A 15,392-nucleotide genomic window follows, 5' to 3' on the forward strand; every position below is an offset into this window, starting at 1 on the left:
CTCACTCAAGAGGCTACATCAGCTCTGGCAGTTAATGTATAACCTCTCCAAACGTGAATTTTCCTTTCTAAAAGAGGTAATACGAGTTCCTAGGATAGGGTGAGGTTTATATCATACTTTAAATGTTCTTTGCCAACTGGAAAGTAGTATGCTAATGGGAGGATACCATTATTATTATAATAAGGAATAAAAATTCATAAAAATCTCAAAATAGTCTTCTTTAGGGGTCATTTAAGGTTTAAAACTTCTGGCAGAGTGTTTACAAATCCATGCTTATCCGTTCCCTATCTCTCCCTCCTTTCCTTTCACCATTTCCATCTATAGATAGCTTCTTATTGTGCCCTTTTAAAAAAATGTGACATAAATAATTATTGTTGGAGAAAATGAAGACTAGGACTACCTCACAGAGTAGAGGGCATACACAGAAAAACATTCTTCTGGCAGGCTCTCTCTACATGGTAATGTCTTACTCTCCCTATTTGCCTTATAGAATGTTGTTATAAAATTAATTTACTGTGGACGACTGTTTCAGGCTGTTGACCTAGAAAGATTCCATGTTGTTATATAATTTGAGCTACATAGTTTGTCTAATGATTAAAGCATCTGAGCTCACATTGTAAGTAACCTCGATGAAGTTAGGTCAACAGAGAAGAGTCAGTTAAAATTTATAGACTTCAGGCTTTTTGATGCAGCTTTTTGCTTTACTTCATAAACTCAACAGCCGCTACAAAAAGAATAATCTAATTTAAAAATGAAATGAGTTTTCTCCCAACTTTACTCAATCTATATTAGACATCTTATTTTGTTTTCCTATTTGACATTAATCATTTATAAGTTTGATAAGCAGAAATTGATCATTATGGTGATAATTTGCTGAATAAGTCAGAGTAAATTATTTTACAGATTTTTTAAAAGATGTACTTTCTGGGAAAAAAGTCGTGTAGTAAGAAAAAATGGAAGAAATATTTCATCAAATGAAATATTTGATGAAATATTTCATTTTATAATGAAATGAGTGGTTTTGCAGTTCTTTTTTCTAAATAAGTTATTCTAAAGACTCTTATAATCTTTAGCTTGACTGGTTAAGTTCTAAGATTGCAATAAGTTAGATCTATATGTGAATTTTGTCTCCACTAGTTTCTATTTACTTATTAACTATAATTTTGGATAATTTATCATAGTCTCAGTTTCCATATTTTAACATTAGGGACAAAAATCTCTACCTTATAAAGTTATTTTAAGGAGAAAGGAAGAAAGAGAGAGAGATTTGGGGGTGAGAAGGGGCTATTTCCCCAGTGTATAATAAATATCCAAATATTAGCCATTATCACACTCTTGAGGATTAGAATTTAGTAAACCAAAATTTGCAGATAATTTATAATACCACCAAAATGTCTAGATGCCTAAAAGTGACTGAAAGCTTTAATTGGGAATTCCAGTTGGCAGCTGACATTGTATTTGTCATCTTGGTACGGGTAGAAACTTGGTTGCCTGGCAATTCTTGTATCAGGGCAGTCCAGTTCAGGGCCCTAAAGTGTGCAAACATATGTTGGTGTTTTCAAAGTCTTTATTAAAAGAAACCCTGCTAATCCCCAAGAGAGAAGCCAGATGGTGGATTGGGTCCACAAACATTCAGGTGGTTTCTAATTAGCAATTCTGTAGAAGAGTGCTTGGGATTCTTTAAGCACTACTTCTCAAGCTGGGATTTGTGGCTGGGCTTTAAACTGGATCCCGAAATTACATCTACATGTAAGGGTGAGTGGGTGGGATGGGAGAGGGGTGTCTAAGTCATTTATCAATTTCTCAGATGAATCTTTGAATAGAAAGCTAATTATAAAAGTCATTGAAAATAAATTAGTTAAAAATGACTGTTTTACTTAATTAACTTAGGCAGAGATGGAATTAATTATGACATACAAAATACAATCATCTTTCACCTGGCTTTAGTAAAGTTTCCCAGTTCAGAGCTCCTCAAACTTTAATCTGTACACTAGTCCCTGAGATGGAGAAGGCAATGGCACCCCACTCCAGTACTCTTGCCTGGAAAATCCCATGGATGGAGGAGCCTGGTGGGCTGCAGTGCATGGGGTCGTTAAGAGTCGGACACAACTGAGCAACTTCCTTTTCACTTTTCACTTTCATGCATTGGAGAAGGAAATGGCAACCCACTCCAGTGTTCTTGCCTGGAGAATCCCAGGGATGGGGGAGCCTGGTGGGCTGCCGTCTATGGGGTCGCACATGAGTCAGACATGACTGAAGTGACTTAGCAGCACCAGCAGTCCCTGAGAATCCTGTTAAAATGAAAGTTCTGATTAAGTAGACCTTTGGGGGGCAGAGTGGTGGTTGTCTCCATTTCCAACAAAATCTGGGATGATACCCAGGCATCTGGTTAGTGTACCTCTCAACTAGTAGCAGCAAGGCTTCAACACTGGGCGGTGGGGGGATGATGGTGGTATTAGTTCTGGACATCCATCTTTTTATCACCAATTTTTCCTGCCTGCTGTTTGTTATCATGTTGGTCCTCACCAATGGGTGAAGATTATCAGACTGCCTTTGTAATTTTTCTCTGTCTCATCATCTTAATAAGTACAACTGTGCTGTAAACTTTGCTTTAACCGTTTCCATGTACTGGCTTCTCTTGATGTGTGAATTTGAGTATTTGCATATTGAATATCTTTAGAATGTCTTACTCTCTTATTTTGGGGGGCCTTCACTCAAAAAAGTATAATTTTTTATTGCCTTTCACCCCAATACAGTTCCCAGCCCACCTTGTACATTGAAGAACATTGCCCTTGTCCTTGTAGGCACAGAACAATGAGAACACAAAGTTGTAGCCACATCTCTCCTGGCCTCACTGGCCTTGGTTCTACCGAGAGAACTGATCTGTTGGCCCCTGAATTTCTGTAGCTCCCTTAAAATATTCTTGTCCTTAACATCTTTCTGGTTTACCTCAGACCTAGTCTACCTCAAACTATTATTTCATACTTGTCATCTTTCTTGTCTTCCTTTCAGCAATTTTCTTCTAATTTTCAAGTTTACTCTCACAAATCACTGGTTGTCAATTTATCTTGATCTTCATTTTTTTGGTGGAAAAGATTAGCTTCTGACTAATTTCCACAGTCAGTAAAATTTCCCTGAAAAAAAAACCCCGATAGCTTTTATCTCCTCTTTCCTACTCTTAAGCTTCTTTAATGGTATTGGAATGACAAAGATTAAAGCAATGCCTCTGTATTCTTCAAAGACTCTGGTTGGAGCCGAGATTGGTAGCACTTTGTAAAGGCTCTTCCAGGTCTCTTTTTATTACCATAGTAGATCTCAACCTGTTTGATGTCCTTTGCTGTTGCAACACTCCTCATAGGTACAGAAATTGCCATAAATATCAGAGATGTTGATATTGCTCAACTAAGAAGAGATGACAGGTGGCTTTCCCTCTCCTATTGAGACTCTTCACTATTACTTTTGCCCAGAAACAGACAACTGTTGAATGACTCAAAGAAGTAGCACAATATTTATTGATAAAGTATTAGCTTTTAATGGATAATGTCTTAAACCTGAATAAATTATATCCTATATTTCATGAGACTAATAAGTTATTTTCCTGTACTGAAAACTGTTTTGTTCAGATTAGGTAATTTGGCAATAGCTATAGTTCAACACAACTTTAGGATACTTCTACATTTCTGATGTTATTAAATAGCTTTATAAATGGTACTGGTCGTGAAGAGTTGGACACAACTAAGCAACGGAACTGAAACAGTACAATTGCTTCAGCTGAAAATTCAGTTCAGTTCAGTTGCTCAGTGATGTCATGCAACCCCATGGACTGCAGCACGCAAGGCTTCTCTGTCCATTACCAACTCCTGGAGCTTGCTCAAACTCATGTTCATCTAGTCGGTGATGGCATCCAACCATCTCATCTCCGGTCATCCCCTTCTTCTCCTGCGTTCAGTCCTTCCCAGCATTAGGGTCTTTTCCAGTGAGTCAGCTCTTCACATCAGGTAACCAAAGTATTGAAGCTTCAGTTTCAACATCAGTTCTTCCAATGAATATTCAGGAATGATTTTCTTTAGGATTGACTAGTGAAAACTAGGACGTCATAGTTGACCTCTTCTCTGAATCCCATTAGCAAATTTATAATAAAAGCTCTATATAAGAGTGTCTTTTAAAATTTTTCTGAGATTCTTACTTCTGTTCTTGTTCAGATACATTATCTCCCTGCTCCCACTTTCATGGTTATGATTCTTCCTTTGTAGATGCCTCCCAGACCACTGGAAAAGGTGCAAATTTCTTAGCATGGCTTATGCCCATTCCGTCCTCTCCTTTCTGTACCTGATTTCAGCCCTCATGCTTAATACTTTCCTCTATACACATACTGTATGCTCTAGCTACATGCAGCTATTTAAAATTTCCCTGAAATCCTTCTATGTTTCTGCTTTAGGACATGTGCATGATGCGCACCGCCCCCCGCCACCCCCTGACCCCATCCCTTTTCAGGCTTGTTCTTACTTGCCATTCCCAGCAAAGACTCATGCATTCTTAAAAGTCCAAATCAAACATTACTTCTGTCAAGTTTTCCCTGAGATTATTGGGGATAAGTACTCCTTAGTTATTTTCCCATTATACTTCCTACTTTACCATCTATCCTTATATTATATATTACAAATACTTCACCCACCATGCCCTGAGCTTTTATTTGTCTTTGTATGACTCTCCCTATTCTCCTTCCCATTCACTGACCCTTAATAAAAATGTTATGAATCAATGAATGCAGGCAGGAATATAAGCCTATGGCTATAAACAGACAAAAGCAAAGATATAGGTTCCATTCCCAAACTCTAATTTCCAGTCACAATTCAGCACAATCATACAACCTGATATAATCACTCATATAAAGGAGAAATATTTTCTAAGTGTATTGTTGTTCAGTCGCTCAGTCGCGTCTAACTCATTGCGACCCCATGGACTGCAGCATGCCAGGCCCCCCTGTCCTTCACCCTCTCCCAGAGCTTACTTACACTCATGTCCATTGAGTCGGTTATGCCATCCAACCATCTCGTCCTCTGTTGTCCCCTTCTCTTCCTGCCTCCAATCTTTCTCAGCACCAGGGTCTTTTCCAGTGAGTTGGCTCTTTGCATCAGGTGGCTAGAGTATTGGAGCTTCAAGCTTCAACATCAGTCCTTCCAATGAATATTCAGGATTGATTTCCTTTAGGATTAACTGGTTTGATCTCCTTGCAGTCCAAGGGACGCTCAAGAGTCTTCTCCATCATCACAGTTCAAAAGCATCAATTCTTTGGTGCTCAGCATTCTTTATGGTCCAACTCTTAAATCCACACTGGACTACTGGAAACACCATAGCTTTGACTATATGGATCTTTGTTAACAAAGTAATGTCTCTGCTTTTTAATATGCTGTCTAGGTTTGTCATAGCTTTTCTTCCAAGGTCCTAGCTTTTCTTCTAAGGACCTTTAAATTTCATGGCTGTAGTCACCATCTGCAATGATTTTGGAGCCCAAGAAAATATAGTCTGTGACTGTTTTCATTTTTTCCATCTAAGTATGTAGTCCCAATAATTATTTCCCCCACAGTTCTGGAAAGGTTTAGTACTTACACATGTGGAAAAAATCCTAAATCCCTTTCATTTACCCACACAAACTGTGTGTGTGTGTATGTGTGTGTGTGTGTGTGTTGCTCATGCCTTTGTGTGTTGTAAGAGAAGTCAGGATTACAATGAAGTGCAATTTGACACTTTGCTTCCCTGACAAATTATGAAATACCTCTTCAATCACACTCTGTTTATCAGTCCCCACGTGGTTTTCTACAACAACCCACTAATTTGTTTTGACATATCTTCACACAGAATTTCAAGTCTAGATTACTAGACAACAAATGAAAACAAAAACAAATAGTTACCAATTCTCAGTGCTCATTATTGCAAAAAGATCAATTCTATTCATTCAAATTATGGTTCACATGAGTCTCACCATGAACTGAAATATTTCTGGATGGATGTATCAACTTAGATGTGGCAGTTTATTTGGGAGAGTCTATTATATTATATTATAGTATATTACATTACATTACATTTGCCCCACACCCCCAAAAATTTTTTTTAAAAAAAGGAAAAAAATGTATTTGCTGGTACGTTTTAAGTTTTCCTGATTCCCTTGGCCAGTAGTTCTCAAAGTGTGGGTCCCAGACCAGCAAGCATCAGTGTCATCTGGGAAAAATGTGAGAAATGAAAATTCTTGGATCCGCCCAGCACCGGTTGTTTCAGATTGAAGCCCAGCAATCTGTTTTTTGTTTTAATAAGATCTCCAAGTGACTCCGATGCATGCTAAAGTTTAAGAACTTTTAATCCAGGAAATGCATAATCAACATGGCACCTTCTTCCATTGATGACCTGAACACACAATGATATTTTTAGTTATAGTTGATTTACAATGTTGTATTAGTTTCGGGTATACAGCAAAGTGATTTAGTTACTTTGAATACATATATGTGTGTGTATTCAGATTCTTTTCCATTATAAGTTATTACTAGTTACTGAATATAGCTCTTGTGCTATACAATGTAGGTCCTTTTATTTATCTGTTTTATATATAGTAGTGTGTATCTGCTAATCCCAATCTATTCGGTTTTCCCTTTGGTAACCAGAGGTTTGCTTTCTATGTCTGTGAGTCTATTTCTATCTTGTAAATATGCTTATTTATATATTTTTTGATTCTGCATGTAAGTGATTTTGTATGATATTTGTCTTTGACTTACCTCACTAAGTATGATAATTTCTTAGATATATAATATTATCTATACCCATTTGTCTGTTGATGAGCATTTAGGTTGCTTCCATGTCTTGGCTATTGAATTATATAATACTGCTATGAACACTGGAGTATGTGTATCTTTTCAAATTAAAGTTTTTGTCTTTTCTGGATATATGTCCAGGAGTAGGATTGGTGGATTTTATGGCAACTCTATTTTTAGATTTTTTGAAGGAACCTCAATACTGTTTTCCATAGTGGCTGCGCCAATTGACATCCCCCCCAAAGTGTAGAAAGACTCCCTTTTCTCCACCTCTCTCCAGTACTTGCTATTTGTAGACTTTTTTTGATGGCCATTCTGACTGATGAATGCACAGTGATTTTTGAAGATACTTAAGTAACTCAGAAGAATGTGCCTTATAATGAAAAGATAAAATGGAAAACTAGTATGGTTGCATCAACTATGTAGCAACAAATTAGGAAAGAAAAACAAGTTCAAGGAGCAGATTGATTTGTTAATATCATTTTTTTTTTACATTTTTAAGTAAAGAGAAAGAAAAGACTTAAAATAATAAATTTTAAAAGAAGAGAATTTAATAGTAATTTTCAAGAAAATGAAGGGACAAAGGGAATGGACTGGGCCTAATTCATTAGCTTGAAACTCAGTGGGAATTACATGACAAGAAAGATATTGATGACTCAGCAGTGTAGGCATACAGTTCTTAGGTTAACCTAAGAGAAGTCCATGGCGTATTCAGTAACATAGAGGAAGTGAACCTCCATTAAAAAAGAATGAAAAAGTCGCTTATTATGTTTAGTGCCCTAATAAAAAGAAAACCAGAAACATATACACCATTTATGTCAAGTCATTTTTCATTTTTTTGCCTTGGGGTCAAATTTCAACAGGGGCAAATAAATTTCCTATTGTGTTTACATCTTTCTTAAATAGAGGAAAACTCAATGTATTTTGAAACATTTAATGTTTTTTTGGTACCATAATCCTGCAAAAGCCAAATGTTGTAGAAAGTGGAGAACTATTAATAGCTTTACCATTTGTTTATGTTTTATTGTTCTTATCAGGGTGACTTTAACTGGGGATTTTGGTAAAGCTTTGCATAACAAAATTTCCCACATTTAACTATCCAGCATGCTTCATATATATTTTACAGAATTTTTTAATTAAGTAGAATGACCTTACCAGTGACAGTCTCAATTATGTGAAATTCTGAGCTCTCTGGGGAAAGGGACCATGTTGACAGTATTCAGTCCTCAGCACATATCTGGCTCATTAGTCATTCAGTGAAAATCCAAAGTGCATGAAAACAGTGTGCGTATGAATATGTGTGTAGGTTAACTATATAATTCAAAGTGATTTTCATCCGTGTTAGTGCCAGGGACTGCACATTGGTAAAACTTTCTGTATGTTTCCAGTGCGTTCTGTATTAAAGTGCATTATTCATTACTTGAATTGTCCATATTGATATTTGGACAACAGCATGGTAAAGCTTCAGTTCATCAAGATCTCTTTCATCATGTAAGCCTTTGAGATTCAACCCTTAGCCAAAGGCTTTCCAACATATGACAGTCTATTTCACATTAGCAAGCACAGCACACAAAGCATATGGTAAAACTCTACTTCTATGAGATAGAGTCAAATTTTATCCATCAAACAGATTTCACAGGCTGGTAATACAAATCAGCTGTCAAGCTATTCTCTAAGGTCTAAAACCTTTAGCTGCCATCCCCAGTGGAATTTAATGGGTAAATAGAAATCATTGAGAATAAATGTTAAAAAAAAAAAAAACAGGGCAAGATCCAGGTAGACAGATGTATTATAGCTCCACCTCCCTCCACTTGTCTTATTCTTTCCTCTTACTCCCCACCTGTCTTGACCCAGTCTTTATTATCCTCTCAAACATCTGGTACACTCATAACTTTCCAGCAGATTGAATATACTAAGGTGTTTGGGACATCTTACTTATCCCTTCCAAAAGAACTGAAATCAGAATAAGGAAGTAAAAGAATTAAAATTTAAAACTGGGAGAGGTAGGGTTGGCAAAATAAATGCTTACTCTGCCGAGCTGGAAGTGGGTACAAACAACAGGAAATAAAATGGAAACTAGACATGAAGCTTACCTGACCCTGCTTTTCACCTTCAAAATATGTTATTTCTCAGATACTTAGGGGTTACTTGCCTCCTTTCATCTTCGAAGGAAAGCATCAGTGTTCATTCAAATGACCTAAACTGGGGCACCCTGCTCCCTGCTCACACTTAGAATAGATGTATTTTGCAGTTTCTTCCTCTCTGGAAGCTCCCCCACACCCCGATCATTAGGCTGAAATTACTTGTTTTATATTTCTGGAGTAGACAGAGAGGGTAATCTATGTGGGTAATTAATCTAAAACATGTCTAAACTGTTTGGCCTCTAAACAACAGGAAAGAAAAAATAGGTATTCAGGAGTGTTTATAATGCTATTATTAATCTCACCCTGTAATCATCTACTAACTAGTCTTATAGCTGATTTCAGTAAAAATTATTTAAAATATGTTGATCTGAGTACTGTATTGTGTTCATTAGATAGTTGTTCAGTTCAGACGCGCAGTCATGTCTGACTCTTTGCTACCCCATGAACTGCAACATGCCAGGCTTCCCTGTCCATCACCAACTCCTGGAGCTTACTCAAACTCATGTCCATCAAGTCGGTAATGCCATCCAACCATCATCCTCTGTTGTCCCCTTCTCTTCCCGCCTTCAATTTTTCCAAGCATCAGGGTCTTTTAATATGAGTCAGATCTTTGGATCAGGTGTCCAAAGTATTGGAGTTTCAGCTTCAGCATCAGTCCTTCCAATGAATATTCTCAACTTTTTTCCTTTAGGATGGACTGGGTGGATCTGCTTGCAGTCCAAGGGACTCTCAAGAGTCTTCTCCAACACCACAGTTCAAACCCATTCATTCTTCGGCTGGAAAGTTAGACTTTGTCCCTTCTGCAATATCTTATTTCTCACACAGTTTAGCTATATTCAGTGTAGGAGGGGATGTACAAGGCCATGAACTCCAGGAGGTAAGGGTCACTGGTGCCATTTTGAAGGCTGGCTTACTCACAGAGTTAGTATTTGCCTCTCTGATAATTTATTTATAATATTAGATTTTTTTTACATTAGGACAGGCTTTTATTGTATTGATTTTTAAACAAAAGTTACAATCAATGGGGATAAAACCAACTTCTTCCTTTTACTGCTTTCCTTAAGCCCCTATCCCTACCACAAGAAAGAAGGTCAGCATGAACCACTTCTTGAGGTTTTTTGAAGACAAATTCATTTCCAAGATGCTAAGGCTCATGTTAGCTCTCTCTAGTTACCAAGCTAAGCTCCTCAGGGGAGGGAAGTCTTCTTCCTTGAGATGAAATTAACCCCACACTCACCAAGGCAGGCACTCATCTATCTCTTGCTCTCTTTTCATTACAGAGCAGTGATTTTCATCCCTGGCTGTAATTAGAATCACCTGGACTAGATTCTAGAATTGAAAAAAAAAAAAAAAAAACACCCCAGGTTTATAATCGTATTTAGCAATCATCTATTTAGCACTTACTAGGCCCTTCTTTCGGAGAAGGCAATGGCACCCCGATCCAGTACTCTTGCCTGGAAAATCCCATGGACGGAGGAGCCTGGAAGGCTGCAGTCCATGGGGTCACTAGGAGTCAGACACGACTGAGCGACTTCACTTTCACTTTTCTCTTTCATGCATTGGAGAAGGAAATGGCAACCCACTCCAGTGTTCTTGCCTGGAGAATCCCAGGGACAGGGGAGCATGGTGGGCTGCCGTCTATGGGGTCGCACAGAGTTGGAAACAACTGAAGCAACTTAGCAGCAGCAGCAGCAGGCCCTTCTTTGGAGAAGGCAATGGCAACCCACTCCAGTACTCTTGCCTGGGAAGTCCCATGGACGGAGGAGCCTGGTAGGCTGCAGTCCATGGGATGGCAAAGAGTCAGGCGTGACTGAACGACTTCACTTTCACTTTTCACTTTCATGCATTGGAGAAGGAAATGGCAACCCATTCCAGCGTTCTTGCCGGAGAATCCCAGGGATGGGGGAGCATCGTGGGCTGCCATCTATGGGGTCGCATAGAGTTGGACACAACTGAAGCGACTTAGCAGCAGTAAGCAGCAGCAGGCCCTTCTTTAAAAATTATGCAAATATTAACTTATTTGAACTTCATAACAAGCCCATAAGGAAAGTGCTATTACTTTAGCTCCATTTTATACGTGAAGAAATTGAGGCACAGAGAGGTTAATTATTTTGCCCAAAGTCACACAGCAATTGAATAGAGGAGCCAAAACTTCAGGGAGTTCTAATATATATCCAGGATTGAACGCCACTACTCTTAACTAAGTTTTTTAAGGCTTTTGAGTATCTGATGAAATATGCCCGCTCCATTATCAGAAATATGCCCATAACATATACACATGGGCATATATGTAAAATATGTGGGTTTTTTTTTAATCATATTTTTATGATATTTTTAACATATATGTGAAAAATGCACATATATCCTTTCAGGGATATGTATGTAAATCCCCCACAGTAGTTTTGTTAGACTTTTCCCAGGGGCCCAAGAACCCCAGATTAAGAACCTTTTCTTGTTAGAGCACCTGTTTTCCATGGACCAGTATGACCTGGCAAGTGCTTAGAACTGCAAATCCTTATGCCCAAACTCTAAACCTACTGAATAAGAAATTCTGAGCATAAGGTTCAGCATTCCCTATTTTAATAAGACTTCCAAATGAATCTCATGTGTGCTAAAGTGTGAGAAAACACTGTTCGAGAAGGCTGGTGTGTGAAAGCAAATGATTAATCAATGACCCTAGCTTCATGGTTCTGTAAAGACATCTTACTGTTTTTTCTTCATGATTAGGCAGATAGAAATTTTCCTCTGTTAAAACTTGATTTCTTTGGTAACAATGATCACCAAAGGAAAGTCCACTACTGGTATTCATAAAGTACATGCAGTGCCTAGGTGCTCGGTCATGTCCAACTCTCTGCAACCCCACAGACTGTAACCCACCAGGCTCCTCTGTACTTGGGATTTTTGCAGCAAGAATACTGGAGTAGGCTGCTATTAAAAGTGTCCATTAATAATTATACAAATAAATATATAATTATAAAATTGAATCAGGAGCATGGATGAAAAGTATATCTGTTAGATCTCAAATATATGTGTTAAAAATGAACCTCTAGAATTAAAACCCCCCCACCTAAATTCTATTCATGTCTTGGCCGTTGTCATTCTTAAACCTTTTGGTGGCATTTTGGGGAGCTCCAAAGAGGTACGGTCCTTTAGGTCTCAGCACAGAAAGAATTCAATGAGAATAAAAGTGATAGCTAAGAAGTGATTTATTAGAACAATACATACTGGGTTTACGAGCAACAGGGGAGAGGGTGCTGAGTCCTCAGAACTTAGTAGACTGTGGTTTTATATTCAAAGGAAAACTGGGGAGAGGAAGAGACCACCCTCTTCCTTATTCTTGAATTTACGTCATCATCAGCTTCTCCTGCAGGTAGGGCAGGGGAGTTTTCTTTTCCATATATGGTCAAGCTGGGACTGTCACGGCACTACAGAAAAATTATTTCAGACCTAGTACAATGAGGGTCTTTACTTCGTACTCTATATATCTTTTCATAAATTATTTTTTATTTTTTCAGAGAACATCTCCTCTGTGTGTGTGTGTGTGTGTGTGTGGCCCAGTTGTGTCTGACTCTTTGCAACCCCATGGACTGTAGCCGACCAGGCTCTTCTGTCCATGGAATTTTTCAGGCAAGAGTACTGGAGTGGATAGCCATTCCCTTCTCCAGGATATCTTCCCAACCCAGAGATCGAACCGTAGTCTCCTGCATTGCAGGCAGATTCTTTATCATCTGAACCACAACGGAAGCCTGAGAGCATCTCCTACAGGTCATTAACTTATTGAGCTCACTGGGCAGGATGTGGGTCTCATGCCATCCTTGTTTTACTGTTTTGGGGCCTGTCTCATGCTTCTGAGGCATGGCTTTGTTGCTAACCAGGCCTGCTTTCTTGAGTAATCATTAACTTTCAGGGGTCTCTCATAATTTTTTCTGTACTTACAATTCTGTAGTGGGATTAACTATTTAATTACCTGCTTTGTCCCTTTACTCTGTTGGACTTCCCTGGTGGCTCAGACAGTAAAAAATCCGCCTGCAATGCGGGAGACCTGGGTTTGATCCCTGGGTTGGAAAGATCCCCTGGAGGAGGGCATGACTACGCACTCCAGTATTCTTGCCTAGAGAATCCCCAGGGACACAGGAGCCTGGCAGGCTCAGTCAATGGGATTGTAAAAATTTGGACACGACTGAGTGACTAAGCACAGCACATCGATTCCAGCAAAAGATGCCGTCATTTGTATAGTGTTTAGACTTCCTTATTTTTTCACTCCACCACCATGTACAGACATACAACACCCAGATACCCATAAGCAAATGATACTTCTTCTACTTCCAAAACATGTCTAGCTATGTATACTTCTCTCCATCTCCACTACCTCCAATTAGTTCTAGCTACAAACCTCCTTTGCTTTGACAGCTGCAATAACCCCTAAACATTTTGCACATTTTCACTCATGCTTTCCATTGTGCTCATAGCATCCAGACTGACCCATCACAGTTAGATTAGATCTGGACATTCTCTGGCATATAAAAGCTGCCCAAATCTTTCCCTTTCAATAGACCAAAACCCTGTTTCTTAAACCGTGGCTTATGTCACACTGTGTAGTTCGACTCTGTTCACCCCCAACATCTCTTTCTCTTTTCCTCTCATTTACTGGTAAGCACGCTGTCCTCACACTTATTCTTCAGCTGGGCCAGATTTTCTTTAGCAGAGCACTCACATTGGCTCTTCCTTTCACTTGTAAAGCTCCTCCCTGCTCTCAGTATCTCGAGATCTTTCCCTCTCTGCATGCCTCAGTTCACATTTCATTCCTCTTCATGACCTGCCCTGACCATCCCATCCCCCACTCCACTCCCTCAAAATCCACTCCCCTTTTTCCTTTAAACACTTATTGTATCAATCATTTTATTTAACCTATTTATTTGTTCATTTACTAATTTTTTCTCTTTCTCTTATGGAACTTTTTGTGTTTGGGTCATAATCCAAAGTAAGAACTACATTTTTACAATAACACAGTAGATACACACACAGAGATACACACATACAACCAGAACAAAAGTTTCATGGTCCATGGGGTCTTGACAAGGATAGAGGTAATGCAAACTCTCAAAATTTATTTCTTATTCTATTTTTTCAGTTTCATATGTATATACATATATGTATATAATAAAATCATATAATACATATAGTTTATTTATAATACTCTACATTGACTTCATGACCCATTGATGACTTGAGCCAGCAGTTTAAAAACACTGTTCTTAAACTTAAAAACAAGCATTATGGATTTAGATACCTTATACTTCCATTTGTAAATGAATCCTCACTCCTAGAACATGGTAGGTATTCAGAATCTTTGAATCATTTAAAATACACTGCAGTAAGACTTAAATTCCACAAAAGATCATCTGGACTTATTTCCATATTCATGAATTTTCAAATACCAATAGAGCATAGACATAATTTCTCCAATAATAATTGGGAATTTGACGCAATTTTGGTCTTGGTTTGGGGTGCCTAGCTCTTTATTTTTAAATATCTATAATGAGAATGTTATATTTAAGCACACTTTGTTTCTCCTAAAACTAATTAAGGTATCAGTGGTCAATTACCATATCCCTTGGGCAAGGTATTTTTGGAGCACTTGAATGTGAAGTCTGTAGTAGGTCATAATTGCCAGGAGGAAAATGTCGTCAAGAGTTCAGTCAAGAAAATAAGGTGGACATTTCCTGAAAACAAAGAAGTGTGTTTGCATGTGTCAATAACATAGTAAGCTATCATTTGTATGAAAAGTATGTATTTAACTCTTGATTCCCAACCCCCACCCCCCACCCCCCACCAGCGTTGTTTTCCTGCTGTTAATATTCAACCACACCTCACCTGGAAAAAGATAAGGAACAAGAAGACATGATGAAGCCTCAAGTAGACTCTTCTTCCCTTTTAGCAGTTTTTGTTAAAAAAAAAAAAATCAGAGAAATAACAAATTGAAGGTAATTGTTAAAATTAGTTTAGAAAAAGTCAATTTAAACAGGAAATATAAATATTTAAATATCTTGGCCATAAGATTCTAATTTCTGCCTTGCGGCCCTGGTGGATATTAAAGAAGCAAGACTATTTAGCAATACATGGACATTATCTAAACTACTTTTACTTGTAGAACTTGTAAAATTTAATATCCTCATTAAATCAAATCAAATCAATCACAAGTGCAGCAGTGCATGCAGATGTACAGATCCAGCCACAGAATACAAATATCTATAACTTCTGAGGTAATATTTTGATCACAAATCCTTGTCTTTATTTGGAGATTCCCAAAGCCCAGCCAGTGAAAATGTTTTGGCAACAAACCTGGGGAGGTCATGGCATTTGGTATAAAATCAGTTTCCAAAACCTTTCTCCTGATAAGGAGCCCAGGAAACCATGCTTTTGCCATGTATTTTATTTGGAGACC

General features: G+C 38.1%; 2 protein-coding genes across 14 annotated transcripts in view; one reads left to right on the forward strand and one right to left on the reverse strand.

The window, feature by feature from the left end:
* UNC13C (unc-13 homolog C) overlaps positions 1-15,392 on the forward strand; it is an 839,460-nt gene that overhangs the window by 661,159 nt on the left and 162,909 nt on the right. The window lies entirely within an intron of this gene.
* The window catches only part of LOC147364479 (uncharacterized), a 537,088-nt gene that overhangs the window by 22,731 nt on the left and 498,965 nt on the right, over positions 1-15,392 (reverse strand). For 2 of the 4 annotated variants that reach the window (XR_015134527.1, XM_086321027.1), the window contains exons 5-6: positions 14,822-14,878; positions 13,488-14,670 (exon numbers count right to left, since the gene is read on the reverse strand). The exons of the other annotated variants lie outside the window; for them this stretch is intronic. Coding sequence is in view for 1 of the 2 variants with exons in the window: in XM_086321027.1 (XP_086177153.1) it covers positions 14,647-14,670; positions 14,822-14,878 (81 nt within the window). In the remaining variant the exon portion in view is untranslated. Of the gene's footprint in view, positions 1-13,487; positions 14,671-14,821; positions 14,879-15,392 lie in introns of those variants that run through there. 4 annotated transcript variants of the gene reach the window in all.

The sequence above is a fragment of the Bos grunniens genome, chromosome 10, assembly GCF_055505025.1.
Source record: "Bos grunniens cultivar Pamir isolate PY7600 chromosome 10, Bosgru_T2T1.0, whole genome shotgun sequence".
In the NCBI taxonomy this organism is placed as follows: domain Eukaryota; kingdom Metazoa; phylum Chordata; class Mammalia; order Artiodactyla; family Bovidae; genus Bos; species Bos grunniens.